This window comes from Girardinichthys multiradiatus, chromosome 7 (genome assembly GCF_021462225.1).
Source record: "Girardinichthys multiradiatus isolate DD_20200921_A chromosome 7, DD_fGirMul_XY1, whole genome shotgun sequence".
In the NCBI taxonomy this organism is placed as follows: domain Eukaryota; kingdom Metazoa; phylum Chordata; class Actinopteri; order Cyprinodontiformes; family Goodeidae; genus Girardinichthys; species Girardinichthys multiradiatus.
This window is the reverse complement of record NC_061800.1, coordinates 8115910-8142008: the sequence shown is the minus strand read 5'-3', so window position 1 is coordinate 8142008 and position 26099 is coordinate 8115910. Positions and strand designations below refer to the sequence as shown.

The following is a 26099-nucleotide window of genomic DNA, read 5'->3' as shown; positions in this document are numbered from 1 at the left end:
GGACCATGGAGTAATCTAGTTAATGTTGAAAGGCGACAAATCAGTGCTGGTTCCAAAACTTTTTATTTTCTTCTCCGAAATGTTTCCCTCTGCAGCAGAACTTGATCACTACCTACTGCATGCCATTCTCTATTTACACTGTTGCCATTTGAAGTTTACAAGTTTCCATTATTAAACTGAATATACCTATCAAGAATAAAAGTTCACTTTTATTTCGTGTGAAGATATATCTCTCCTGATGGAAAAAGGTGTTGGGACTCCAGCCACGGGTTACACCTTTAAAGGCTGGTATGAACTTTTGTGGAACTTTCAAAATAAATCACTTTAACCTACTTCCAGATCAGCCCAGGAAGAGGAGGATTCAGATGTGAATCTCTGACAAAAACCCTATCCCAACTTCCACTTGCTCTCTACCACGCAGGTCTCCAGCGAGAGCCGCGTGCGTATGCGTCCTTGCAGGCAAGAAGGCATTTCTCTTCAACCTGGATCCACAGTAACTACGATCTGATGGTCAAATACCCGTTAATCAAGTGTACAAAGTTAAGTATTGATCAGCTGCTCACATAACCCAGCGTTCGTACGTAAGGGGAGTAGTAGTAAGACAAGCTTGACTTTTCTTTGAGGCCTACAGAAGCAACCATAAAGCTTCCAAGAGCCGTTGTCTCGGTTTCAGGCAGTTTTCCCCTGCCTGAAAGAGGACAGTGTAGGAGCCACAAGCTCTGCACACCTTCAGTGTGTCTGCCCAGCCATAGCTACCCACATAGCGGCTACGAAGCAGTCGCAAAAGCCCCTTGTTCTGCCCACACGAAGCTGGATGACCTGGCGCCCACAGGACATCTTTTTCTCAGCACGGTTCACCTAAGAGGTGGTGTATGGGCAAAGAACATTAGTTTAGGGTGAAATAATCTGAATGTTTATTTCATGACGTTTGCTTTTTGTTTGTGTTGAGGAAAATCATCGACTGAAGTGTTAGAAGGTTATTTGCTCAACTCTGGTAACCCGACATCTCAGCATTGACCTAATAATGATGTGTTCTGTGTTGTGTTTAAAGTTAAGACAACTTTATTTAAAGGGTGGTTTTTAAATACATATGGGCCATCTCATGCATTTTAATCCCTTTTTTAACGGTATTTTAAAGGTACATGTTTGACTTAGCCGTTAGCTCCATCCGCTAACGGCTAAGGCTATACACCTGACTCAGGTGAGGGCTAGTTAAGAATCATTTATCCAGAAAGGTTGTCGGTACCCATTTAAAATAATATTTCCGTAAATATTATTTTACTTAATAAAGACAGGTAATTAAACATTAAGAGGTTATCCAGAAGGTTGGTTTCATTCAGCAAAAAATTCTTTAAATCTTATTTTATTAAGATAATGTTTTGTCTGATATTGCTTTATGAAAGGCTGTCTGAAGGTATATCAATTAATATCTAAATTAGTTCCAAGACTAACTTAACTTCATTTCCAGATTCTTCAAGATAATCCTTGGTTCTCAAACATAAATAACATTGAATGGTAATGTAGCATCACTCTATTGGTCGTGGTTTTTAACCGTCTTTGATTCACTTGTTCATTTTGTAGATAGTTCAGTGGTTTTCTTTCATTCTGCTTGGTAGTTTAGTTTAATTGTTCTAGTAAAGAGTTTGTTGATAAAATATGTTTGACTTCGAGATGAATTATTTTTGTTAATAAATTCTTGTATTTTAAGAAATTGTGTGAATTTATTCTCTGTGTGTGCAGAGTTTTGCTGTTCAATAATGTCAGAGTTTGGCTCATCCTTTCATTTTTGTCCTAATACCATCGCCTTAGTGGGCTAGTATTCACAGGACAACCCTTAACAGACCCAAATATTATTTAATAAAATATTAAATAATATAATCATAACCACAACAAAGGACTCTTTTTGTGGAGGAGAAATTTCAAAACGATTGACTTGGAAAAAGTCTACAAAAAAAGACTGAGTGTGGCTTCTTGAAGATCATGTGACAAATTAAAGCCCTCCTTTTGGATCCTTATGGTCTTCCCTAATTTGAAAAGCATGGCATCATTAAAATGGATTCATTGTGGATATGTGACATGCCAGAATCTGAGTTTGTAGCTTGAAGGTCATAGATGATTAAATTTGTGATGGAGATTGTTCAACGGGAAGAAATAATCCTTCTGACTGATTATGAGACTGAATAATTTATTAACATTTAAATGAACGTAGCTAATCAATGCTACAACTGGAAGCATTATAGCAGATTAGTATTTTATCTTATATTCAATATTTACATTTAGCTGAGCCCAACATGTTTTCATATCTGTGTTTGCTGTGTGGAACGTGTGTCACACCCGAGCCATGCGTCTCCACTCCGGCATCATGGCCTGACAGGGACCACACCAAGGAGCGTAGAAGTCCACCGCCCAAGTCTGGCCTTCAGCTCTGCCTGCAACACCAACACCAGCCTTAATAGCTTTTCATGTGTTTGGGAACTGACATTCTGTTGTATTTTTACCAAAGCATGTAGGAGTTTAATTACCATTTTAAAAAGTTAAAGGCATTATGATACCTGCTCAAAACTGGACATATTACGCTGCCACCTCTTGTCCATACCACAGAACATTTTTCCTATATTAATTTGAAGTTTGTACCTTTAACTTTTTCTTTGAAGCTGGAGGCATCAAGAACCACCACAGATGGGTTGACCAGATCCTGCAGAAGCAGAAAACATATTACTTTCACAAAGCTTGAAAACAACACAGATCCCAAAAGAAATTCTGTGAGGTCGCTGCTTTTATATATCACCTGTATGAACTCCAGGATGCCGTCAGCTGAGTGATGTCCTTCATATTCGTGCACAGAGGATCCGTTAAAGACCACCGTGGTGGGATATGCTTGAATATTATACTGAAACAGATTACCAACAGATTTGTGCCTGAGCACAACGCCCAATATACAACTCACAATTAACTGGGCAGCCCAGAGACCTCTGAGCTTACCGTGGAGCACAAGTCGTGGTGGATGGTACAGTCCAAAGTACCAAACCTCATCTGTCCAGCCAGCTGGATGGAAGCTTTTCTCAGTTCAGGAAGTAGGGCTCGACATGGAGGACACCACTGCAAACACAACACATGAATCACTGTGAAGTGAAAGAAAAAATACTCAAGCTTTTTATACTGTTTTCTAATTAAAGTGTGTGCTGGGGGATCATATTAAGCCCCTTATACTCAAATACCAGTAAATAAAATCCAGTGCTGCCAATTGTCTTATAGAGTCACCTAATTAGAATCCACCTGTGTGTAATTTAACCGCAATAGGTTAAAAGGCCTCAGACGTTTGTTAAAGAAAATACCAGAGAACAAACAGCATCATGAAAACCATGGTGAAACATGGTGGTGGCAGCATCATGCTGGGGTAATGGCTATGTTTAACATTTCAAAACATTGTACCATTTTCCATTCAGTTCACAAATATGCTCTACTTTGTGTTATCATCTATCACATTACATCCTAATAACATAAAGTGAATTTTGTTGGTATAAATTGAAAAAATGTGGAAATGGGGTATGAATACTTCTGATCCTTCTTCATCTTTACTGTAAAATAATGCTGCATTCATCTAGAATGACTTAAAATGTTTTTGTTTACTTATATAAATCTTTGGAAACTTGATTCAAATTTTCCACCATAACCCAAATCAAAAGCTATTTCTGGAGGCATAGATTTTTTATTTCCATCTACTAACAAACAATTGTGTTTCGGTCAGATAGCAGCATTCAGGGGGGTGAGAAAGAGAAAAATCACAAAACACAAATGGAATGCTATTTGTTGACTGTTTCTAAGCATTAACATTCTGAAAGACACCAATCTGTCAGACTTGGCTTTAAAATACTGCATATTTTGTGGAAATAGACAAAGTCTCAGAGTTACAGACCACATTTCCTACAGTTACCGGTATATTTGAAGGCAAACTCTATCCTGCCTCTTGATTATCTGTCTGGTTCCCTGTCAATGTTTGTGTTCTGGGTGTAGAACTATAACCGGTCCTTAATCCAAACACAGACCCGTTGGATTATTACACTGTAGATTGTGAACTATAAAACACACAAAGGTTTGGTCAGGTTTACGACTAATGACGTGGCTTTTTCAACAGTATCAGAGGTTTCTTCCTGTGAATTTATGAAGCCAATAGAGATGCACCAAAGAGAGTTTGGAACCACTGGAAATTCACAAATACAGTAAAATCCTCCATGTTACTGGACAGCTGTACCTGTACAAATAAAACCCAACTAAAAGTAATTACAGCATTTCTCTTTTACGGTTTTAAAAATCCACTAGAGCTTACTAACCTTTTTGAAAATCTAAAAGCACTTCAAAGCACTAGTAAAATTATAAATATTAATAATACATTCCTTAGTATTAGGTAGAATTGCCCTTTAAACTGCATGACTTGGGTCAAAGGTTTTGGGTTTCCTTCCATAAGATTCTCATAATAATTTGCAGGAATTTTGACCCATTCCTCCTGACAGAACTGGTTGAACTGACTCAGGTTTGTAGGCTGCTTCCCTCACACACACCTTTTTCAGCTCTGTCTACACATGTTCTGTAGAACTGAGATCAGAGCTTTATGATGGCTTCTACAAAACGTTGACTTTGTTGTCCCTACAACACTTTGTAAATAATTTGTTGGTATGTTTAGGGTACATTTGGAAGACCCATTTGTGCCAAAGATTGAGCTTCCTGACAGGTCTTGAGATGTTGCTTCATATTTCCACATAGTGTTATTTCCCTGTGGAACCATCTATTTTGAAAGGTGCACCAGTCCTTCCTGCGGCACCGTTCGTGATGCTGCCGCCCCACGTGATGCTGCCGCCCCACGTGATGCTGCCACCCCTCTTGATGCTACCGCCCCACGTGATGCTGCCGCCCCACGTGATGCTGCCACCCCTCTTGATGCTACCGCCCCATGTGATGCTGCCACCCCTCTTGATGCTGCCACCCCTCTTGATGCTACCGCCCCACGTGATGCTGCCGCCCCACGTGGTGCTGCCAACCCCTCTTGATGCTACCGCCCACGTGATGCTGCCACCCTCTTGAGGTTACCCGCCGCCACGTGATTCGGCCGCGCCCACGTGATGCTGCCACCCCCTCTTGATGCGTACCGCCCCACGTGATGCTGCCGCCCCACGTGATTCTGCCCACCCCTCTTGATGCTAACCGCCCCACGTGATGCTTGCCGCCCCACGTGGTGCTGCACCCCTCTTGATGCTACCACGGCCCCACGTGATGCTGCCGCCCCACGTGGATGCGGCCACCCCTCTTGAAGTGCTTGACCGCCCACGTGATGCTGCCGCCCACGGGGGGTGGGGGTGATGCTGCCACCCCGTCTTGAATGCTGCCGCCCACGTGATGCTGCCGCCCCACGGGATGCTGGCCACCCCTCTTGATGCTACCCGGCCTGCCACGTGATGCTACCGCCCCACGTGATGCTGCCACCCCTCTTGATGCTACCGCCCCACGTGATGCTGCCGCCCCTCGTGATGCTGCCGCCCCACGTGATGCTGCCGCCCCACGTGATGCTGCCACCCCTCTTGATGCTACCGCCCCACGTGATGCTGCCGCCCCACGTGATGCTGCCACCCCTCTTGATGCTACCGCCCCACGTGATGCTGCCGCCCCACGTGATGCTGCCACCCCTCTTGATGCTGCCGCCCCACGTGATGCTGCCGCCCCACGTGATGCTGCCACCCCTCTTGATGCTACCGCCCCACGTGATGCTGCCGCCCCACGTGATGCTGCCACCCCTCTTGATGCTACCGCCCCACGTGATGCTGACTTTATTGACTTACTTTAGGACTTGACTTCTTTCTCTCTGTGTGGCCTTTCAGCCCATGTGGGTACCAGACCCGTCTCACTGTAGACAATCACATACTCATACCAACTTCAACCAGCTTCTGTTCTGGGTTGAATCACACATTTCGCACCTAAACGTGTTCATCTCTGGGACACAGAACCAGTCTCCTTGCTGAATGTCTTGATGGCTGGTCATTCCCGTGCTGTTCATACTTGCATTTAATTGTTTGAAAAGAAGATCCATGGCACCTTAAGGCACCTGGAAACTGTATGCAAGGAGGAACCAGCCCTGTGGAGGTCCACAGTGCTGTTTGGCTGGTTTCAATGCTTTTTTTATGATGTTTTTTATGGAAGCAGTGTGTTTTAAGTGTTGCCTTAAACATGTCAACTGGTTCCTCCATTTAAATCAAATGGATCAGAACCGTACAAAGCCATGACCTCATTACCTACGCTTTCCCAATTTCCCAAAAATTAACTGTAATCTTTGTGTACAGGAATTTGAACAAATTCTCCAAAAATATTCCCAACCTTGGTATTTGAGTATTTAGCAAACAGAAATAATTTTGGAAATCCTAACGGACCTGAAACAGAAAAGGTTAAGTTGGATTTCATGTCAGACTATGAAAAAAAAAATGGTTGTAATTTTTTTTTACAGTGTATGTAAATATCTGGTTTTTAAATATCCTGCAACCAGGCGGTAACATGCATGATTAGTCTGCAGTTAAGTAGTTCTACAAACCGGAGCAAAGAAGTCAACAAGCCAGGGCTCCTTCCTGTTGGAGGGGAAGTTGTCTGGCCTGAGTGTTGTCACATGAGCGCGAACACTATCCCTCGCAAAACCCACAATGTTGTACAACACGTCTTTACCTACACACAGACACAGGAACCCACAGATGAGCAAACAGTCTGAAACACACCTATTGCAGTAAAAGTGGCAGATCTAAACATGAAACGGAGGTAGTAAAGTTAAATGATGTGGTACTGACCGTGGTGGATCTCAAAGTCATGGATTCCCAGTCCTTTGAACACGGCTACGCAGGATTTATGGATGTACAGAGACTGACAAAGCTCAGAGTCTGCCAAGCAGTCTACTCTGCCGACCTGGACAGACAAATGGACAGTTAGGACATCCGGGCTGGTGGAGACATGCAGCAGCTATGCAGAAACGCTGTTACCTGTATGTGATCAATTCGTAGAAACGCTTGAAGCTTCTTGTACTCGCTGGAGGCCGATCTGTGGCTGAATGTAAAACTGATCAACCAGCGATGATGGGCCAGTTTCTTCTGGAAATGGTTACATTTAAACATGTATTATGCAGTTTATCATCACCTAAAAATCTGAATATGCAACTGTTTTTGTATTGTTTTGTTTACCTTGAAACTGTCACTTGTCAGCAATTCCAGATCAGGCAGATGATCGGTGACCTGATTGTAAATCTCTCTGCTGTCCAGAGTCTTCAGCCACTGAAGTACATGAACTGAATCAGAAATGCAGTCCTACTCACAGTACTACATCCAGACAGTAACATGTTCTGTGTCATACCAGTATGCTGCCTTGTTTATCCAGAGCACTTCCAGGAGGGAACAAAGCAGTTGCTCCACTTGTCACCTAAAATAAATACAAACCAAGTACAAATACTCTTATGAATATATGTTACATACATTATATTGTTCTGTTTTTGCAAAGCATAAATGTTTCAGATTATCAAACAAATTTATTATCAGTTAAAGATATTATGAGGAAATCCAAAATTCAGTTTTAAATGATGTCATTTATTAAGGAGAAAAAAAGCATTTCCATGCTGTTCCAGAAAAGCAACCATTCATACAGAAGGCCACCTGATAGTTAGGGCAGCTGTTCAGTTTTTAAGAAAACTGCATTTTGTATTTACTCAGGTTGTCTCAGTCTGATATGAAATCAGTTAGATGTGAAAGATCAGCCCTAACAGAAGAAGAACTGGGAAGAACCTTTTCCCAGTTCTGTATGTTGGGATGCTGGTTCCAGCAAGAAGGTCCCAGACCCGCCTCCCAGTCTGGCCTCTTTCTGCATTTAGTTTGCTTGTTCTCCTTGTGCATGCATGGGTTTTCTCTTGGTCCTCCCGCTTCCTCCCACAGTCCAAAAACATGACTGTTTGGTAAACTGGTCTCTCGAAATTGCCCTGAGATATAAGTGTGCATATGTGTGTGTGTGTGTGTTGTTGATTGTCCTGTGATGGACAGGCAGGATAAGCGTGTATAGATGATGGGCAGATGGATGTTGGGAGAACATCTACCCCTCGTTCAGTTAAACTGTTACTGTTGGGAACATAAACATGTATTTAATGTTAGCTTAGAGCTTTATGCTCAGTTAAAACACATATCTGCATCTCACACTTCACTGATGATGAACACCTGTGTTGAACAAAAGCAGTCTGAGGGTCACATAACCCACAAAGACAAAGCAGAGCTGAGCCTTACCTGGAAACTGTCACAGAGCTGCTGCTGTACGGTGCAGTCCATCCATCCCACCTTAACTAGACCATCCTGAACACAAACACCTTCAATGGTCACACACCGGTCATTCAGACCAGAGATCTCTACAAAATCTCTCAAATTTAAAACATTACAAGGAGAGAGTTCTTAATACACACAGTATTACATATAGACATGTGTGCCAACATGGCTACAGCGTAACAGCAGTGAGGGGAAAGGGGCATTTTGTTTCCTTCAACTGTAGAGCTCTAAATAATTTTGTATAGCACAAGATCTTTAATGGCTACTGAAGAAGCAACTAGTGACTAGTGAACATATAATGACCAGAAAACTGACCAAATTGGTGAAATGAGTGGTAAGGAGGAGGATCCATAAAGCTTAAATATCATGAAACTCCTCTTTAAATTAAACACATCTTATGTACAGTTTCTGGAATTATGTAAAAGGCAGCAAAAGGATACAAATCTATGGACTGTACTCAGAAAGCAGGATGTGCTGCTCAGTGAGGTTCATTTAGATATAACTATGTTTTTTTATTTCAAAGAGGTGGTCTTACTGAAATGCATTGCTATGGCAACCTATCAAGGTAACCTAACATTATTCGTCTACAATTCAAGAGCTCTGAAAACACTCAGTAGTACTCAGTTATACTCCAAGTAGACTGTCCTGCTGTATCTAACTGCTATTGGCTGATGAGATTCGTATTTGAAAATATTCATATGATAAGATTTCAGCTTTGTTCTCACCAACATTCCAGCAAGCTTCTGTCGTGTTCTAGGCTCCAAACAATCTGAGAAAGACACACACGTGTCAGTATGTAGAGCAAAAATCTAGAGTTAATCTTGATATTTTTCTTATTTCAGAAGTGTGTTACGCACGCACACGCATGAGTGTGTGTGTTTGTATCTAATCAGTCAAAGGTTCTGCTCTGAGAGTCGCGGCGCGTGTTTTCAGTATGTAGATATTACCTCCGGTATCGGAGCAGAAGGTGATAAGCCAGCCAAGTCCTGAGGAGAATGCATTCTCTATCTCTGTGAACACGTTGCCTAGAGAAGATTCAAAAGATGAAGATAAACAGAACGATAAAAAAAAAACACACTAATACACACTATAAAGGTGCACAAAGAAATCAGCCATTCATGTCCAAGAGTCAGGTTTGGAGACAACAAGAGAGAATGATACTTTTAGTAGAGAACAGGAGGGCTGAATGGATTACAGCAAAGTTGCTCAGTTTTAGCCTTTTGAGCTTTTAACGTTGGATCCGGGAATGTTGGAAGCCTTTTGGCAATTAGTAAAGTTAAGGATCCATGTGAATGCACGTAGAGAATATTGTTGTAGTAATGGTAACCATGGTGATTTATAATACAAGATACTAAAGCCAGTTTATGATGATGTCAACTCCATAATCATTTTGTCTTTGTTTTAACATAGTGAAACCCTGTTTAATGACAAATACTTAATAGCTGGTCACAGCAGGAATGCTAAAAAAAAATCTATTTCATTGATGTTCTTATATTCTCTCATACTATAGTCCTTAAAGAAACATTCTAATTGGCTAAAACTGGTATCAGCCGATCAAAGCTTTTCAAAAACCAGAGACTAAAAAAATTTTAATAAAAAGAATCAGCCACAAAATTCTGAGCAGTGCCTCTTAAAACAATAAAACATGTGACCTGCATGCACTCAGATAAACATGGCCCTAAACTAAGCAGATGTTTGCTCCACTACAATGAAGATGCATAGTGCATTATTAATAGATGGCTGAATCAGCTGACTGAATATCTGGTAGCAGATTTAACTGAAATATTTGATATGAAAATGAATGAAAGATCAGCTCACCCTGCCACAGCTCAGTAACAGCTGTGGTGATGAACTGCATGGAGAAGCGGACCAGGTTGTCTTTATTCCTCTCCCCAGTGAACTTCTCCGGCTTCTGCAGGAACACAGAGATTTATCAAAGATAGGTCCAGTTAGGGTATAAGTGAAATACCTAACTGACCTCGTGGGAAGAGAGCAGGGCATTTGCGTCCTGAGAAGGCCACAAGTACCCTGGTTCAAATCCCACAGCCTGCCACTCTGGGTCCCTGAGCAAGACCCTTTGCCCCTGAATGCTCCCCAGGTGTGGCAAAATGGCAGCCCACTGCTCCCTATAGGGATGGGTCCAATGCAGAGGATAACTTCTCCATTGTGAGATCAATAAAGTCTAAATTATTATTATTATTATTATTATTATTATCTGCAGTCAAACAGTGCTTTATAACCTAGCTTCTATGAAACAAAATAAATGAACAAATTGTTTCTCTCTAGCTCCACTTTTTCACCCAGACACTTCTGTTGTAATTGAATGACACGTTCTTCCCTGTTTGGAAAAGTGGCTGAAAGAAATGTGCCTTTGTGGTTCTCATCTTTACACCACTTGGAAAAAGGGAAGTCATGGATTACTGCTAAAATATTTCAAGACACTTAGATAACTTCAAAAAAATATAAAATTAAATAGCATTATTGACTATAACAGTAGTATAAATAGGAGTAGAAAACAGACCTGTCCTGCTTTATATATATACAGGCTGGGGTAGCTGTTGATGCCTTTCCTCCTGCACAGATGGTTGTTGTCTCCACAATTCACTGCCCCTATCCGGATAACTCCATCCATCTCCTTGGCAAACTCCCTCCACTGAGTCACATACAGGACACAAAAACCACAGTTAGAGTGTTTGACAAAGAGCAGGTTTACCAAATAACCCTTCACAAATACTGCATATCTGCCTTGTGCTTCACTAGGGCCACCTTAGGGTTCCAACTGCAGCACATGAAGCCTGATTTTAAGCTGAGCCAGACGCCACCGATTATTGGGTGTTAGACAAAAACTTGTTGGTGCAATATATAATGCACACATGCACTACTGCATACAGAATTATCTTAAATGCTGCAGCAAGGACCCAATAATAACACTGCCTAATTGCAAGTTACACCATGCAGACACACTGTCTACCCTGATGAATATTCACTCACTTCAGCATGCTGAATGCTTAAAATGGCTCCAACTGATGGCAGCCCAATACACTTTCTGATTAACTCAGCTAATAATTACTTGACCATTTGGGGGCACTCACTAAGAGCTTTTATCCCCAGGCTGTCAGATGATTGTTAAGTACAGAAAATAAATTAAACGAGACTGTGACATCAAACCAAAAGTCACACACTTGCCTTGAGGCAGTACAACAATGTCAATTCTACATTTTTAAGCCCAAAACAAGTGCGCTACATGTTTGAAATTATTTTGTTTTTCAAGAGCCAATTAGAAATTCAAGTGTGTTTAGAAAGTGTGTCCATTTATTCTGGTGTTTTCTTACCGTTGGAGCTAGCTGGTGGCAGTGCGAGCATCGTGGGAAATAGAAGTTGACAAACCAGATTTCTCCAGAGTTCACTGCTGCTTCTAGAACACAAGCAGACAGAAGCACACGTTCACCCACTGTTTTACCCAAATGCTGGCAGTTTTCACCATTTTATTTGCTGCACTTCACCTCTCTGTTTGCTGCTTTTTGTTGTTACTACCAAAGTATTACTTTACTCTAAAACTTACCAAAGTCTCCACTGTCCAGAGTGATGATCTCCAAATCGTCATCATAGATACCTGAAGCAGACAGATTGATATGTTACACACAAACGTCTTCATGGTAGGATGAGTGTTTAAAACAGCAACTAATTAAAGTGGTGTGCTTGTAGAAATAGATGGAGTCTTACCAAAGTCGTAGCGGTAGTAGTTCCAGCTCTCGTAGCGGCCTCCCTGCTGCTCGTCCAATCCCTTTTCTCCGTACTTATCGTATTTCTTTCTCAGGTCTTCATCTTTCAGCACTTCATAAGCCCGATTCACCTTCAGGAACTTGTCGTGAGCTGAGGAGTCACCCTAAATAATCATTCGTCAGCTTTAAGTTTCATGAATAATAAAGATTTTAATCTACCAAATGTTTGGCCAAAATTTCAGGCTTTTCCTTTCAGAGACTCACAGGGTTTTTGTCAGGATGCATGGTGAGCGCCAGCTTCTTAAACGCCTGTCGGATCTCTCTTGTTGTTGCTTCCCTGCTGACCCCCAGCAGCTCGTAGTAGTCTGAGCCCTCAGCACAAACCGCCACCAGCAAGACGGCAAAGATGAACATCAGTGGCAGTGTGAGCCTAACAGGCCAAAGGACCCCGTGGATTATCCTGTACCCCATCACCAGTTCTTCCTACTACACCAGAAGAACCTGGAACTGAAGAGAATGGCTTAAAATGCCTTTCTGTCATACTGAGCAAACAGACAACTTCTCATTACTGTGTTTGCTAATAGTAAACTACAAGAGGAAGCAAGCTTTAATAGCCAATTTGAATGTTTGGATAGTGTGGAATGGTTTCCAGAACAGCTGGAGGCACTGTGGACTTTTCCCACCATTTGTTCTAACTCTCTACACCAGCCTATGTCCTTCTTGCTTGGCTTGCAGCTCTTTGGCTGAAATAAACTTTTTAATTAGGGGTGCATTGATTGGCCGGCCAATCGATCAGCCCCAATTTCCCTAATTTTGGGTGACCAGCCAATACTTACATGTGAAACCGATCTTATCCACCAATGTTATCTACCTCCGCAAAGGTCTGAAAATCACGCACTGGTCCTTTTTGGTCATCTGTGAGAGAGGGCTGACTGACAGACCCACCCACCAAGTCATGTATGCACGTGTGTGGTTCACAACTGTTAAAAACACAAGATGGGAACATTGAAGGTGTGTTATGACCTTATGACACCTGACAGTGTCCGGCTTTTTAAAGATCATAATCGGTGATTGGCCAGAAAACTGCAATTATTGCACCATTAATTTCAATGACTTTAACAATGTTTTTCCTCCATCTCATCTGGAACAGACAACCGACAAACAACGCTTCTTATTTAGGTGTTACTAAAAAAGGAATTTGAGCCCATATTGTTTTCTGATGTTTTTGTCTTATTGTCACACCTCAGTGTTTCAGATCAAATCAATTTTCCTTTCAGAAAAAAAATAACCTGAGTAAATACAATATGCAACTTCTATCAAGCAATCAAAATAAATGACAATAGGTTTTTTATATCTGCGGAGGAATTTTGGCCCACTTCTTTGCAGAACTGTTTTCTTTCCACCACACTGGGGGGTTTGAGTCCAAACGGCCTGTTCCAGTGTGGACTTTAACTATGCCAATTCAAAATCTCAGGTTTTTTTCAAGCCATTCAGAGTTTGATATACTGATGTGCTTTGGATCTTTGTTCTGCAGCATAATCTGATTGTACTGGAGCTTAATGGAAGTACAAGACTCAAGCCTTATATGATGGGAAATTATATGCTGTTGATTTCTAATCCCAGCTTTAAATGTAAAGATGTTGCTGCTGTGTTATTTGGTCCATATCTGGGATTTTTTTTTTTTTTTTTTTTTTTTTTTTCACCAAGAGTGGTGATTCCATATTATGCCAGGGTCTGTAAAGACACAAACATGCTTTGACTATTTGACTTGGACTGTACGCCCCTTCTTTGATCCTCAAGTTTTACCACATTCAGATTCCCAGCTCATCACTGAAAATACACATAATTCTGAATATGGAAACAATGTTTCTTTTCATCGTAAACATCGCTCGCATCTAAGCAGTGTCTAAATGAAAGCTACAAATCTCAAATTGATCAAATAACTTCACATAATTATACATTCCAGCACATTCGTCACTCGTTACAAGTTACAGTAAGATAACACAGTTATAATGATGGTTAGTATTACCTGGTCTCAATTCAAACTCTTGTTAATGACAATAAAACCTTTCTGTCGACATATTTATTAACTTTCTTAAAAGCGTTATTTTCTCTGTGTAAAAAGCCTTTTATAATAGGCCAGGCTAAGCTAGCTGCAGCTAGAACTACCCTTGTTATCTTAATAGCTTGTTAGCATCTCCGCTACATACCGGTATCAACACAGCCGAAAAGGGGTAAACCTGACGTTCCTCTAATGCGTACAAACGTTTTTCCCTGATTAAAACCAGAGCGTCGTCACCTTCCAGTCTGCAGATGAAGATCCGCATCAGCATCCGGCCCATGCCGGTATCAAGTTCAACACAATAACATGGGTCACTTCCGGTCTCTTTTCAAAATAAAGTTGCTCTACTGTGACTTCCGTATAGTTCAACAACGTTTCCAAATACGTTTGGATGAATTTGAACTTTTATTTTGACAACACTAGCTTTGAGTACACAGGACTTAACTTGAATATTTACAACTTTTTCAAACATTTGGTTTTTTTTATGTTTTATGATACCCTGCATGCCACTTTGATGACGTAAAGTATGATGCGTTCGATACTATGAGTTCAGAATTTTATATTCGGAAAACAAACATTTTACCATAAATACTGAAATACCCAATACGCATCGAAGCATAGCATTAGCATTTTATATAATTATACCCCTCTAAAATAGAAATTGAATAAACATATTAAAAAAGTGCACATACAATATCTGAAATTATGTAATAACCTGTTGCTATGATGCATTTGTTTTTAAATGTATCACAAATAAGATTACAGGAAAGGGGAGTAGGAAGAGTAGTCGTCTTGCAATCGGAAGGTTGTGGGTTTGATTCCAGCTTCCTCCTGCTGTATGTCAATGTGCCCCTGGGCAAGGCACTTAACCTCAAGTTGCCTACCGGTGTGTGTGCGTTAGTGAGTGCGATTGGGTGAATGTGGCTCTAGTGTAAAGCACTTTGAGTGGTCTGTATGACTGGAAAAGTGCTATATAAGTTCAGTCCATTTACCAATGTCACTATAGAAATCCATTTTATTTGTATGTTTCAAAACAATGTGTCCTTGTATAACCTATAAATTGTTGAAAGTAGATTTGTTTTTGTCCAAAAATCTTGTCCAGATTTATTTTGAATGGAGGTGTTGAAAGTCAAGGTTGGTTGTGGCTGGTGGTCTACTTTACAAACTAACAAACCCTAACAACCACAACAACAACAGATGGACATCTTTAAAAGCCTTTCAGATGTATTTCTGCTTTTGATTTAAAAGTCAGCATATTCACACAGGTAGAACAGAGAGAGATCACTTTGAACTAACAAGGATTTACTTGCACTTGCTGAGAAAAAAAATCTAATACAGACGCTGCAGTAAGAGAAGAACAAAAAATTATGATTTATTGAGTTATTATTATTATTGAATTATTGTTTTTTTGCATGCAGGACTTTGGCCAACGGCAGTTGTTCTTAAATGTGTTATATAAATAAATTTGATTTGATAAGAAGAGAGGGGGGAATGCTTCAAAAGAGTTAAAATTCACAAATGTTTTAAACATTTTCCTAGATTTATAATTTGCATTAATTTAAGCAATGAAAATTATGGTATAAAATCATTAAACAGCCAATCAAAAGAAGGCTTTCAATTTCGTCATTTGCTGCAATTTGAGATATTTACCCAGAAGAATTACCATTTTCAAAGTATCAGAAATAGATTGATTTAGATTATCCAAATTATAGAATATATGAGAAATATCAAAAGTTTGAATATCATTTATTTTCAGCTCTAACCAATTTCTAATGTCCAATTAGAATTTGTTAGATAGTGGGCATGAAAAAACCCGTTCTGATGTTTTATCAGTAATATTCCAGAGTACAAAAATCCACTTCACTTCAAATTGAAATGTTTTTTTTAAGTAAACCACCTACTGGGTTTATTTAATGAATAATTTTAAAATGGGTCTCTTTAATCTTTGGGGAAATTGGTCAGTGTTTAAATTTAAATGATATTTTACCCTTGTTATAGATTTGTAGGCCTAATTCACAAATATAGTCGTAAAAAACATTTTTTCAAAAACAGTGTTAATAATTGTATTATTGCCTTTTCGTTTAAAGTTATTAAATATAATTTTTTTTTGTTTCTAAATGTTTTAAATACATGAGTTAGTGTTAAATACAACTTACTTGAACATGTCATAGACGCCATCCACATGCGCCGGAAGACACTCAAGTGTACCATCAGCTCTCTCCAGCATATTTTCCGAGCTCCACAAACAAGCTGTGTTACGGTCAGAAATTTGGCATTAAACCGCCCAACCGAACTTTATTAGATCATTTAAAACAAACCTGAACTCTACACAGGTTTATGTGACAACAACAGTTAGTGAGAAGCTAGCTTTGCGGGCTTCGTTTGTTAGCCACCGGCCTTTTTTCTTCCTTTCGTCACTTCCTACATTTGAAACTCGCAGCGGAAGAAAAAGAAGAAAATGGAGTTACAAGGTAGTGTAACTTTTCTCTAGTACTCACATCGCCCTGTGCTTGTTAAAATAATTTTAGTCTAAATGTCGTGTGCCCAAGTGCTTTTTGTCTTGCTTTCAGCATGCGCAAAACTGAAACATTCAGTTAACTTTTAGCCTTTAGGTAGAGACCATTAGCCCTCTGCTGTAATTATGGTCGTCCTGCCCAATACAATTAGCCTAAAAAACTAACTAACGGGTAGTGTGAAAGGGTGTCGGGTGCCGTAAGTGAGGTGCGTATATGTCCTCACTCCCTTTGGGTCGGTACTTGACTTTGTAGAACAACCTTTTGCCGAACTAAAAGCAGCTCCGAGACTTTTGGAGTATTGCTCCACCAACATTTCACGCTGAGAGACTGATTTGTTTCCCCTTCTTGTTTGCAAAACCGCCCATACCCAGTCAAACAGGACTGACACTGTCTCTCCACACATTCTCAATTGGAATTTGGTCTTATATTGGGCTATTCTAACATGGATATGCTTTGGTTAATACCATTCCAATTAAGCTCTGACTGTATCTTTAGGGGTGGAAGATGAACATCTCACCCAGTCTTGACCCTTTTACGGCCTCCAGCAGCCTTCCAGGATTGTCCTCTATTTACTGCCATCCATCTTCCCATCCCTGCTGAAGAAAAGTATCCCCACAGCATTATAGTGCCACCTCCATGTATCTCATTGGGGATGGTTTGTTCAGGGAAATGTGCATTTAGTTTTCTTCCACCTATAGCATTTTTATGTAGTTCTAAACGTTTAGTTTGGGCCTCATGTGACCAGAGCACCTTCCACATGTTTGCCCCTAAATGGCGTACAGTCAACTGGCTTTCTTTGTGATCCAACCCTGCTTAAAAAAAACCTTACCACAACTTTCTTCCTGACCTGTCTGCTGCGTTCCTTGGTCTTCATGATGCAGTTTGTTCATTAACGTTCTCTAACACACATCTAGGGCCTTGACAGAACAGATGGATTTATACTGAGAACACACACAGGTGGAATCTACTTTCGAGTTAGATGACTTCTGAAGGCAATTGATTGCACTGGATTTTATGTAGATAACAGAGTGAAGGGGTAGAATACAAATGCACCCAAAACCAGGCTCAGGTTTTTATTTGTAAAAGATTTAGAGAGCCATGTATCCTTTCCTTACACCAAACTATTATGCAGTGTTTTGTGTTGGACTAAAATTAAATCTCAAAGCAATAGACTGTAGTTTGAAGTGCCTTTGACATAAAATTTTCATGATAAATCCAATTACATTTATGGAAAGGAAACATTGATAAAATATTCATGCCACTGAAATGAACAGTTATTGAGATAAATTTCACTAAAAAGGCATTTCTAGACTACTCCTTTGTGATTTTGTTGTGCTCTTTATGACATCACAGGGGAACCCCTGCAGGTAAACTGACTGCTGCTACAATGGCAGCAACACAGACAGCAGCGAAGAATCTGATATTTCTTTAGATATATTTCAGTCATTATCAGAGAGAGACGCAGCAGAGTCACGAGAATAAAGTCAGCTATCATCAGAGCACAAACGCTGCGGCGTCCTGGCGGCCATTTAATTCGACCAGAGTCTATTGTTGCCGGAAGCCGGAGTCAATATGCATGAATCATAACACCACCAGGAAACAGAACGAGCACAATATCTGGATGTTCAAAAATAATTCACTAAAGATGGACTAGATCTCTCTATATTAATAAATAGACGGATATATTTATATATATACACGTGTAAATATTAGCAGTTGTTAACATTAGATCAATTAGATCAGTTACTGGGTTAACTAAGGTATTATAAACCGAGCAATTAAATATTAAATGCACTGAACTAAGTAACAAATATGGCTTTGCTGTCTTCAGTGAACTCACCCACTGTAGAACAAAACACATGAAAATATCTGGATGCATAAAACAAAAAATGAAACAATTCAATTAAAAAATACTTTATTAATCCCAAAGGGAAATTAAATGTTGTTATAGCTCATATCATGAAGGTTTCCTCAAAGAGTCGTTGTAGATGCTGATGGCTGTGGGCAGGAAGGATCTCCTGTAGCGCTCCGTCTTACAGCAGATCTGAAGAAACCTCTGACTGAAGACACTCTGTTGTTGTAGGACAGTCTCATGAAGAGGATGCTCAGGGTTCTCCATAATGTTCTTCATTTTATGAAGAATCCTTCTTTCCACAATGATCTCCAGAGGAGTCCCCAGAACAGAGCCAGCCTTTTTTATCAGCTTGTTGAGTTTTTTAAGTCCCTGGTTCTGATGCTGCTTCCCACAGACCACAAAACTACCACAGACTGAGTTTCTCTTGCAAATTCAGAGGTTTCTTGTTTGAAGCAGTTTGCTGAGAAGTCCTCTGATCACAACTGGCTGTGCTTGGTGGGACCAGCCCATCTGTCCCTCGTCAGTTTTCCAGCTCTGATCCAGGTAGCTCTGATCCTCTTCGCTTCCGCAAAGTAGTGCAGACTAACGGCTGCTGTCGTGGTATTGCTGCCACCACCAGCAAGCACTGTTTCACCTTCTGAACGCTGATTTTAACGCAACGTCTTCCTGAGCCGTTTATCATTGACGCTTACATATTGAATGACCAGAGACTTCCCATTAGACGTCATTTCTAGGCGACTTTAGACATGCAAAATTTAACATAGAAATATGTTTATTTAGTGTCACAATTGTCTTTTATCACGTCTTTAATCCTAATAAGATGTAAATTACTGCCCAATTCCTTCCATACTAAGATGTTTTCTTTCAATTTCTGCATTTGTAGGAAAAACGTGTTACAGGCACTTTTAAGTTTAATTTGAGTTCAATGGAAAATAATACTTTTGCAAGACATTCCAGTTCTAAAAATGTTCTCATGGTCCTGCTGGTGACCACTAGCCTCATACCAGTTGAATAATTTTCCCCAGTTCCTCTCTTCCAGTGGGCTCTGAGCCGATGACGCTGGGTTCTCCCACCTCTCCCAAGCTGACCTCCGGAGCTCAGTTTCTTCCTGGTTTCCTCATGGGTGACCTGCCTGCACCGGCCAGCCCACAGCCCCGCCCTTTCAGCCTGAACTCTCCCATCGCAGATAGCATGAGCGCAAGTCGAGGTCAGCAAAACAAGGCTTGTTGTGGGTGAATGGGTGGGCTGTGCAGCTGGATTGTTAATCTGTAGTATCTGGAATTTTGTTTTAGGAGGCGGTGGTGGAGGAGGTTCAGCCCCGCAGCCCGTTGTCCCCACGCCAAAAGATAAGAGCGGAGCACCGCCTGTACGCAGTATCTACGATGACCTGGTCACAACAGGGACACCCCTCAGTGCACACAAGCAGGTTGGTATACAGCCAGGTAAACTAGGACGGCATGACATCCTGGTGGACTATAGTAGAGCAATTTGCAAACAAAGGTTAATGATAAAAGTTATCTCTGTGTTCAGATGCTCACAGTTTGGCTTCAGAATATCAGCAGGATGAGCCGAAAGATTTGCAAAACCGCTCATACCTTAAAAACTAGATCATATGTAAGAGAATCGGATGTAGTTGTGACGGTATGAAAAATAAAAATGACAGAAAGAGTTGAATCAGACAGAAAAATCTATTTAAATCTGTTTCTGTGTTTTGTTTCATCACCAGAATGATGAATTGAAATGTATTACAGAATGTGACTTTCAAATTTAACTCAGTTCAATTATATAGCTGCAATTTGCAACAAATGTCGTCTCGAGGCATTTTGCGAGACAAATAGATCTAGTTTGACAGAAATAAATAATCCAATCCAGTTATAAAGACATATTTACATACACTTCCATAAATTCTGATCCTGGTTATAATACAGAATAGTCAGTTTAGTATATAATCCAGTTGGTACAAAGTTTTCAATACAAGGAAACCCAGCCAACTGCCCTGAGTCATTGCCTCAGCAGCAATTCTGCCATCCTAACCGAGCATGTGTTCATACTGAGTGTGCATGTGGCGACAGTCAAAAAGAGGACTCCCTTTCAACAGGAAGAAACCTCCAGCAGAGCGTGGTTCAGTGTAAGCAACCATCTGCTGCAGCCGACTCGGTTTGACGTGATGGAGAAGAAAAATTAAGGAGTTGATGGCAGCAGTACATCGTTTAAGGGCTTCATCCAGGAGTGAAACACAGCACATATAAGCTCTTAGGTAATAGTATAATATATTGGAATAAAAACAAATTACACTTAGTGGTAGCAATGTTTCAGCGGCATTGGTCCAAACAGGAAGATGACAATTTGTTCTATTTTCCATCGACTTCCTGAAAACTTGCCAGACATCTGGAGGAACAAGGGTGTTCTTGTAGCACATGTTGCTCTAAAATCTTTGCTGTCATCATGGAAGTGAAAACAAACACTGCTACAACTATCACAGATCCTAGCGTTATCCAGCTCCAGTCCACAAGACCGGGAGCCCTGCTGGTTTTCATTGTCCCTGCGCCAGCACAGGTAATTCAGATGGCTGAGTTACCTCCTCAGCGTGTCACCTGACTCTGCAGGGGTCTCTTATTGACCCATTCATTTCATTCAGGTAGGTTGAATAAGTGCAACACCTAAACATATAGAATACCGACCCTGGAGGAGGACTGACTTTGGAAACCACTGCTTTAGCACTTGTAGCCAACAACAGTCTTGGTTCTGTTTCCTGTATTTGATCTGAGGCGCCCTGTATGTATTTCTTAAAGAGTTGCACAGAGAAATCGGCTGATGTCTGGAAACTGACAGTTGGCCTCGACTGGTGACTCGTTGTTCAGAAACTGAAAAATCCAATCTTTATTTGATCAATGATTGCACCGAATAAAAGCAATAACATGCCATGCAAACAACAGTACTGATTGGACTAGAAGTTGTTACTGAGGAAGGAACACTCAAACTCAGCTGGTTTCACTATCAATGAAATGAAGTCAAGGGAAGAGACACAAAAAGCTATTAAAGGTCACTGTATCATCTACAACATATGGAGACATGTCTATAGTCCATCTAAGCTGCAAGAGATAGTGAGAGTTTAAGGAGATAACAGGTGTTTTAACAGAGGTGCTCAGTTTTATCCTCAGCTTTCAATCCCTGCCTGCTGGAATTATAAATGTAAGCAGCCTTGTGGAAATCTGCGTTAAGGATCTTTATACACACACAGACTGATGTTTATGTAGTAAAAAATATTAATAGATGCTACAGGCCATTTACAATGTCAACAATAAGCCATTTAGTCTATCTTTTACATTTGTATTTTATCATTTTAATTATACATTTTTATGCTCTTTAATTATTTGTCAGCTAGTCATTTTCTAACGCTTCTTCCATAGTGGGTCGCGGGGAAGCTGGTGCCTATCTCCAGCAGTCTGTGGGCGGGAGGCGGGGAACACCCTGGACAAGTCGGCAGTCCATCGTAGGGCAACACGGAAACACATGACAAACAACCATGCACACACTCATTCACACCTAAGGGCAATTTAGAGAGACCAATTCGTCATGTTAGAAAACCACACTGCTCCTCCTTAAGCCGAAGTTCGACTATCATCCGGACTCTCCTCTCCAATACTCTGGTTTAGGCTTTACCAGGGAGGCTGAGGAGTGTGATCCCCCTATAGTTGGAACTCACCCTTCTTGTGAAGGGGGACCACTACCCCGGTCTGCACTGTCCCCGTCCGCCACGCAATGTTGAAGAGGCGTGTCAACCATGACAGCCCCACAACATCCAGAGACTTAAGGTACTCAGGGCGGATCTCATCCACCTCCAAAACCCTGCCACGGTGGAGCTTTTTAATTACCTCGCTGACTTCAGTCTGGGTGATGAAAGAGCCCAACCCCAAGTCCCCAGCCTCTGCTTTCACCAGGGAATGCATGATGGCAGGATTAAGGAGATCCCCGAAGTATTCCTTCCACCGCCCATAATGTCCCCGGTGAAGGTCAGCAGCTCCCCACCCCCACTGTAAATGGTTTTGGCGTAGCACTGCTACCCCCTCCGGAATGGTTTTGAGGCCAACCGGTAGTCCTTCTCCATGGCCTCACCGAACTCCTCCCTGGCCGCGGCACGCTTGGCCTCACGGAAGTCCCACAAGCCAACCAAAGCCAATAGGGCTCCTTCTTCAGCTTGACAGCGTCCCTTACTGCCGGTGTCCACCACCGGGTTCAGGGATTACTGCAGACCTTACGGCCACAGCTACGGGCAGCAGATGCGGAAAACATGGTCCACTCAGACTCTATGTCCCCAACATAACCCAGAATCTGGTCAAAGCTCTCCCGTAGGTGGGAGTTGAATACATCCCTGGCCGAGGGCTCTGCCAGATGTTCCCAGCAGACCCTCACTATGTGCTGGGGCCTGCCAAGTCTGTCTGACTTTCTCTTCCTCCAGCCGATCCAACTCACCACCAGGTGGTGATCAGTGGACAGCTCAGCCCCTCTCTTCACCCGAGTGTCCAAAACATGCGGCCGAAGGTCTGAAGACACGACAACAAAGTCAATCATCGACCTCCTGTCTAGGGTGTCCTGATCATGCCTCTCCAGGTGTCACTGTCGTGGGCATTAAGGTTCCCCATCAGAATAATGGAGTCCCCGGGAGGGGCACTATCCAGCACCCCTGACAGGGACACCAAGAAGGCCGGGTATGCCGCACACCGCTCGACCCGTACGCTGAAACGACAGTCAGAGATCTGTCCCCAACCCGAAGGGGCAGGGATATGACCCTCTCATTCACCTAGATAAATCCCAACAGGAGGAAAAAAAAAAAAAAACAACAGGAGACAGCTGAGCTGGGGGGCAGCTAGCAAACCCACCCCAACCAGCCGCCTCTCCTCGCGGGACTCCAGAGTAGAAGAGAGTCCAACCTCTCTCGATGAGCTGGGTCCCAGAGCCCACGCTGTGCGTTGAGGTGAGCCGGACTATTTCTAGATCATGGAATCATCATGGAAGTGAAAAACGCTGAGGAGATAACTCAGCCATCTGAATTAGCTGTGCTGGCACAGCGGCAATATTAGAAAAACCAAAGATCAGAAATGGGCCATGAACCTCTACTAGTCATTAATGCTCTTCACTCCTGAGTGTGATGGTTAATGTAAGATGATGCTAACAGAGTTGCACTTCTAGACGAGATTAACAGTAATGCATCTGTCAGGCTTCTACAGGCCGACGCCGATGTCCAGGGTTCTTTTAGGGCTGATCTGCCATTTCCAAATATGTTAATTCGGATTTCCTTTTTGACGACTATTCCCTATACAAAATCAGTCCTGTAAGCTTGGAAAAAATAAATAAAAGTCATCCAGATTCCTGGAATAGTTTTCCATGTGGATGGAAAAATAGCAATATTCTGGTTATTTTGTTTTTGCTTTTTTTATGTTTAATACATTTCTTTACAATCTCTGCCTAACGTTGCTCCTCAAACTCTCAAAGTCTGTGCTACAGGAATGACTGTTAACAAGCAAAATACATAAACTACACAAGAAGTAGCTGAAAACTATCTGCAGTTTAATAAAGTGAAATACAATTTTTTTTTAATATTTCATAAAACCTTTTCCTTAGTTTTGGTTGTGAATGTAAAGCAGATGTGATATATACACGCTCAGCAACAACCAGATGGTAATTAGGTCAGTGAAGTTTCAGTTAATGTAATAGACTGGCAGAGATGTTTAGAAACAAAGATATTTTGTGTTTCCATCACTGACTGATGTGTTAAAAAAATGATAAGTGTCAACATTGTGTCTCTGTTTCATTTCAGTCCTTCCCAGTTATGCAGTCTCCCTTCTCTGGACGTCAGGCTTCCACTCCAGGAACAGGTACATGCTTCTACACCCCCACACTCTGCGATTTATTTTTCTTTTTGGTCGTGTATCAGTGCAGATTTGATCACCACCTTTTAATAGCAAACCACAAATTAATGGAGTGTAATAAAGTCCTCAGAGAACTTCAGTATGTAGCTGTCTCCCTATCTCCCTGTCTCATGCTCAGGCATACAGCATGGGTGCTTTTCTCCAGCTCAGGTGGACCCTTTCTACAGCCAGGGGGATTCTCTGTCATCTGATGACCAGTTGGACCAGACCTGGGTCACAGTCTTTGGGTATTCATACTCTACCTTACGCTTATAGCCTAATAACTGTGCAGTTGCTTGTTTCCAATATTCCAAAATCTTCATACCATTTGGACTTTTCCTCTTCTGTCATGTTACAACCATACACTTTAGAACTTTTGGAGCCCCCATCAGCATCTTAGTTTTTACCATCTGGTATGAGAAAGGGAATTTGGCTTCTTCATATTAGAATTAGGATTGAACTGGGATTCATATCATTTGAATGTGTCTGTATTATTGGGTTAGATGGATTTGATTTGATATTTCTGGATATTAGGGAATGTTTTACTAGTAAAGGGCCTTGAGATGATACATACATATAAATGAACTGGGATGAGCTAAATTATCCGGATCCATCCATCCTACCATCACCTCTGACCAGGTTCTGTGTCCTAGCAGCTTCCCCACACATCAAGATGCACGATGTTGAGTTGGTCCATCACATAAAATCCTAATAAAGCTTATGGCAGTCTGTGGTGATAACGTGACTAAATGTTGAACAAATTCCAGTGCTTTGAATACTTATGCAAGGCACTATAACTGTAAACCTGTAGAAAGCTACTGATTTGTGTGTTTCTTGGATGTTTAGTTTTCCGCCAGCCTCAGCGTCCTACATTCTGCTGCAGTTCACTCAGTATGGAAACATCCTCAAACACACGGTGAGACATCCAAAGTTACTGTGGGCAGAGATCCTTCTCAGCTGTCTGAGGTGTCCTCAGACTAACTGATGCATGTGCTGATGTGTTGGCAGATGGCGTCTCCTGGTAACTGGATGCACCTTCAGTACCAGTCCAGACTACAGGCCAGGAAAGCCCTGTCTAAAGACGGGAAGGTGTTTGGAGACTCAATTATGGTTGGAGTCAAACAATGCATAGACAAGGTATGTACCTGCTGTACCCTGTCGGTCTCTACAATCTCATTGAATGTCAGTTTCAATTGAGTTTGAGGTTTGGACTTGGCTGTATCATTATCCCATCTCCTCATTTCCCCCAGAGTGTAATGGGGACCAGCGACGCCGTCTCTCCACCCCTCTCGGTCTCCTCTTCTGCTCTCCCCTCCACCCCTCGCTCTGCCATCCGGCCGCTCAGCGCCTCCTACAGGGGCTCCAGCAGTGACTACCAGGTGACTTCAGGTCTCCACCTCACTTTCTCTGCATTTAGACCTGTTATAATTTGCTTCAGGTTAAACAGCTCTGTGCATCTGTCCATGCTCAGGTGGTAGCAGACAGACAAACGCCCAGGAAGGATGACAGCTTTGTTTCTAAAGCAATGGAGTACATGTTTGGCTGGTGATGAGAGAGGAAGATAGACAGATGGATAAAAGGATTCACTGCAGCATGTTTGGATGTGTGTGTAAGTGTGTGTGTGTGTAAGGGTTTGAGAATCTCTCTGTCTGCTTTTTTATCTTGAATTTTTAATGTCTTTGTCTCAATAAAGTGTCTTTTATTTTAA

The 26099-nt window shown here is 41.6% G+C and overlaps 2 protein-coding genes across 9 annotated transcripts in view; one reads left to right on the top strand and one right to left on the bottom strand.

Moving 5' to 3' along the window:
- The window catches only part of dnajc10 (DnaJ (Hsp40) homolog, subfamily C, member 10), a 25808-nt gene extending 9413 nt beyond the window's left edge, over positions 1-16395 (bottom strand). Inside the window, exons 1-19 of one of the 6 annotated variants that reach the window (XM_047370913.1) lie at positions 16268-16395; positions 12314-12556; positions 12051-12213; positions 11890-11940; positions 11660-11742; positions 10849-10980; positions 10146-10239; positions 9275-9352; positions 9053-9096; positions 8292-8357; positions 7378-7443; positions 7209-7298; positions 7011-7118; positions 6822-6936; positions 6575-6702; positions 2983-3099; positions 2789-2890; positions 2635-2695; positions 2335-2429 (exon numbers count right to left, since the gene is read on the bottom strand). In XM_047370913.1, the coding sequence (XP_047226869.1) occupies positions 2335-2429; positions 2635-2695; positions 2789-2890; positions 2983-3099; positions 6575-6702; positions 6822-6936; positions 7011-7118; positions 7209-7298; positions 7378-7443; positions 8292-8357; positions 9053-9096; positions 9275-9352; positions 10146-10239; positions 10849-10980; positions 11660-11742; positions 11890-11940; positions 12051-12213; positions 12314-12520 (1800 nt within the window). In that variant the 5' untranslated portion in view covers positions 12521-12556; positions 16268-16395. Of the gene's footprint in view, positions 1-2334; positions 2430-2634; positions 2696-2788; positions 2891-2982; positions 3100-6574; positions 6703-6821; positions 6937-7010; positions 7119-7208; positions 7299-7377; positions 7444-8291; positions 8358-9052; positions 9097-9274; positions 9353-10145; positions 10240-10848; positions 10981-11659; positions 11743-11889; positions 11941-12050; positions 12214-12313; positions 12557-12885; positions 13669-14078; positions 14163-14259; positions 14415-16267 lie in introns of those variants that run through there. The other 5 variants (XM_047370912.1, XM_047370918.1, XM_047370917.1 and 2 more) reach the window with 5 other exon arrangements.
- nup35 (nucleoporin 35) lies at positions 16301-26099 on the top strand. Of its 3 annotated transcripts, none has more exons than XM_047370921.1 (9): positions 16301-16582; positions 19522-19689; positions 19775-19908; positions 24301-24358; positions 24531-24639; positions 25238-25307; positions 25400-25528; positions 25642-25780; positions 25863-26099. In XM_047370921.1, exons 1-9 carry the CDS (start codon positions 16570-16572, stop codon positions 25895-25897), a joined length of 855 nt encoding a protein of 284 aa, XP_047226877.1. In that variant the 5' UTR covers positions 16301-16569; the 3' UTR covers positions 25898-26099. The 3 variants fall into 3 exon arrangements, with proteins under 3 accessions (XP_047226877.1, XP_047226876.1, XP_047226875.1); XM_047370920.1 differs by having other exon boundaries at positions 19508-19689; positions 25642-25770; XM_047370919.1 differs by having other exon boundaries at positions 16302-16582; positions 25642-25770.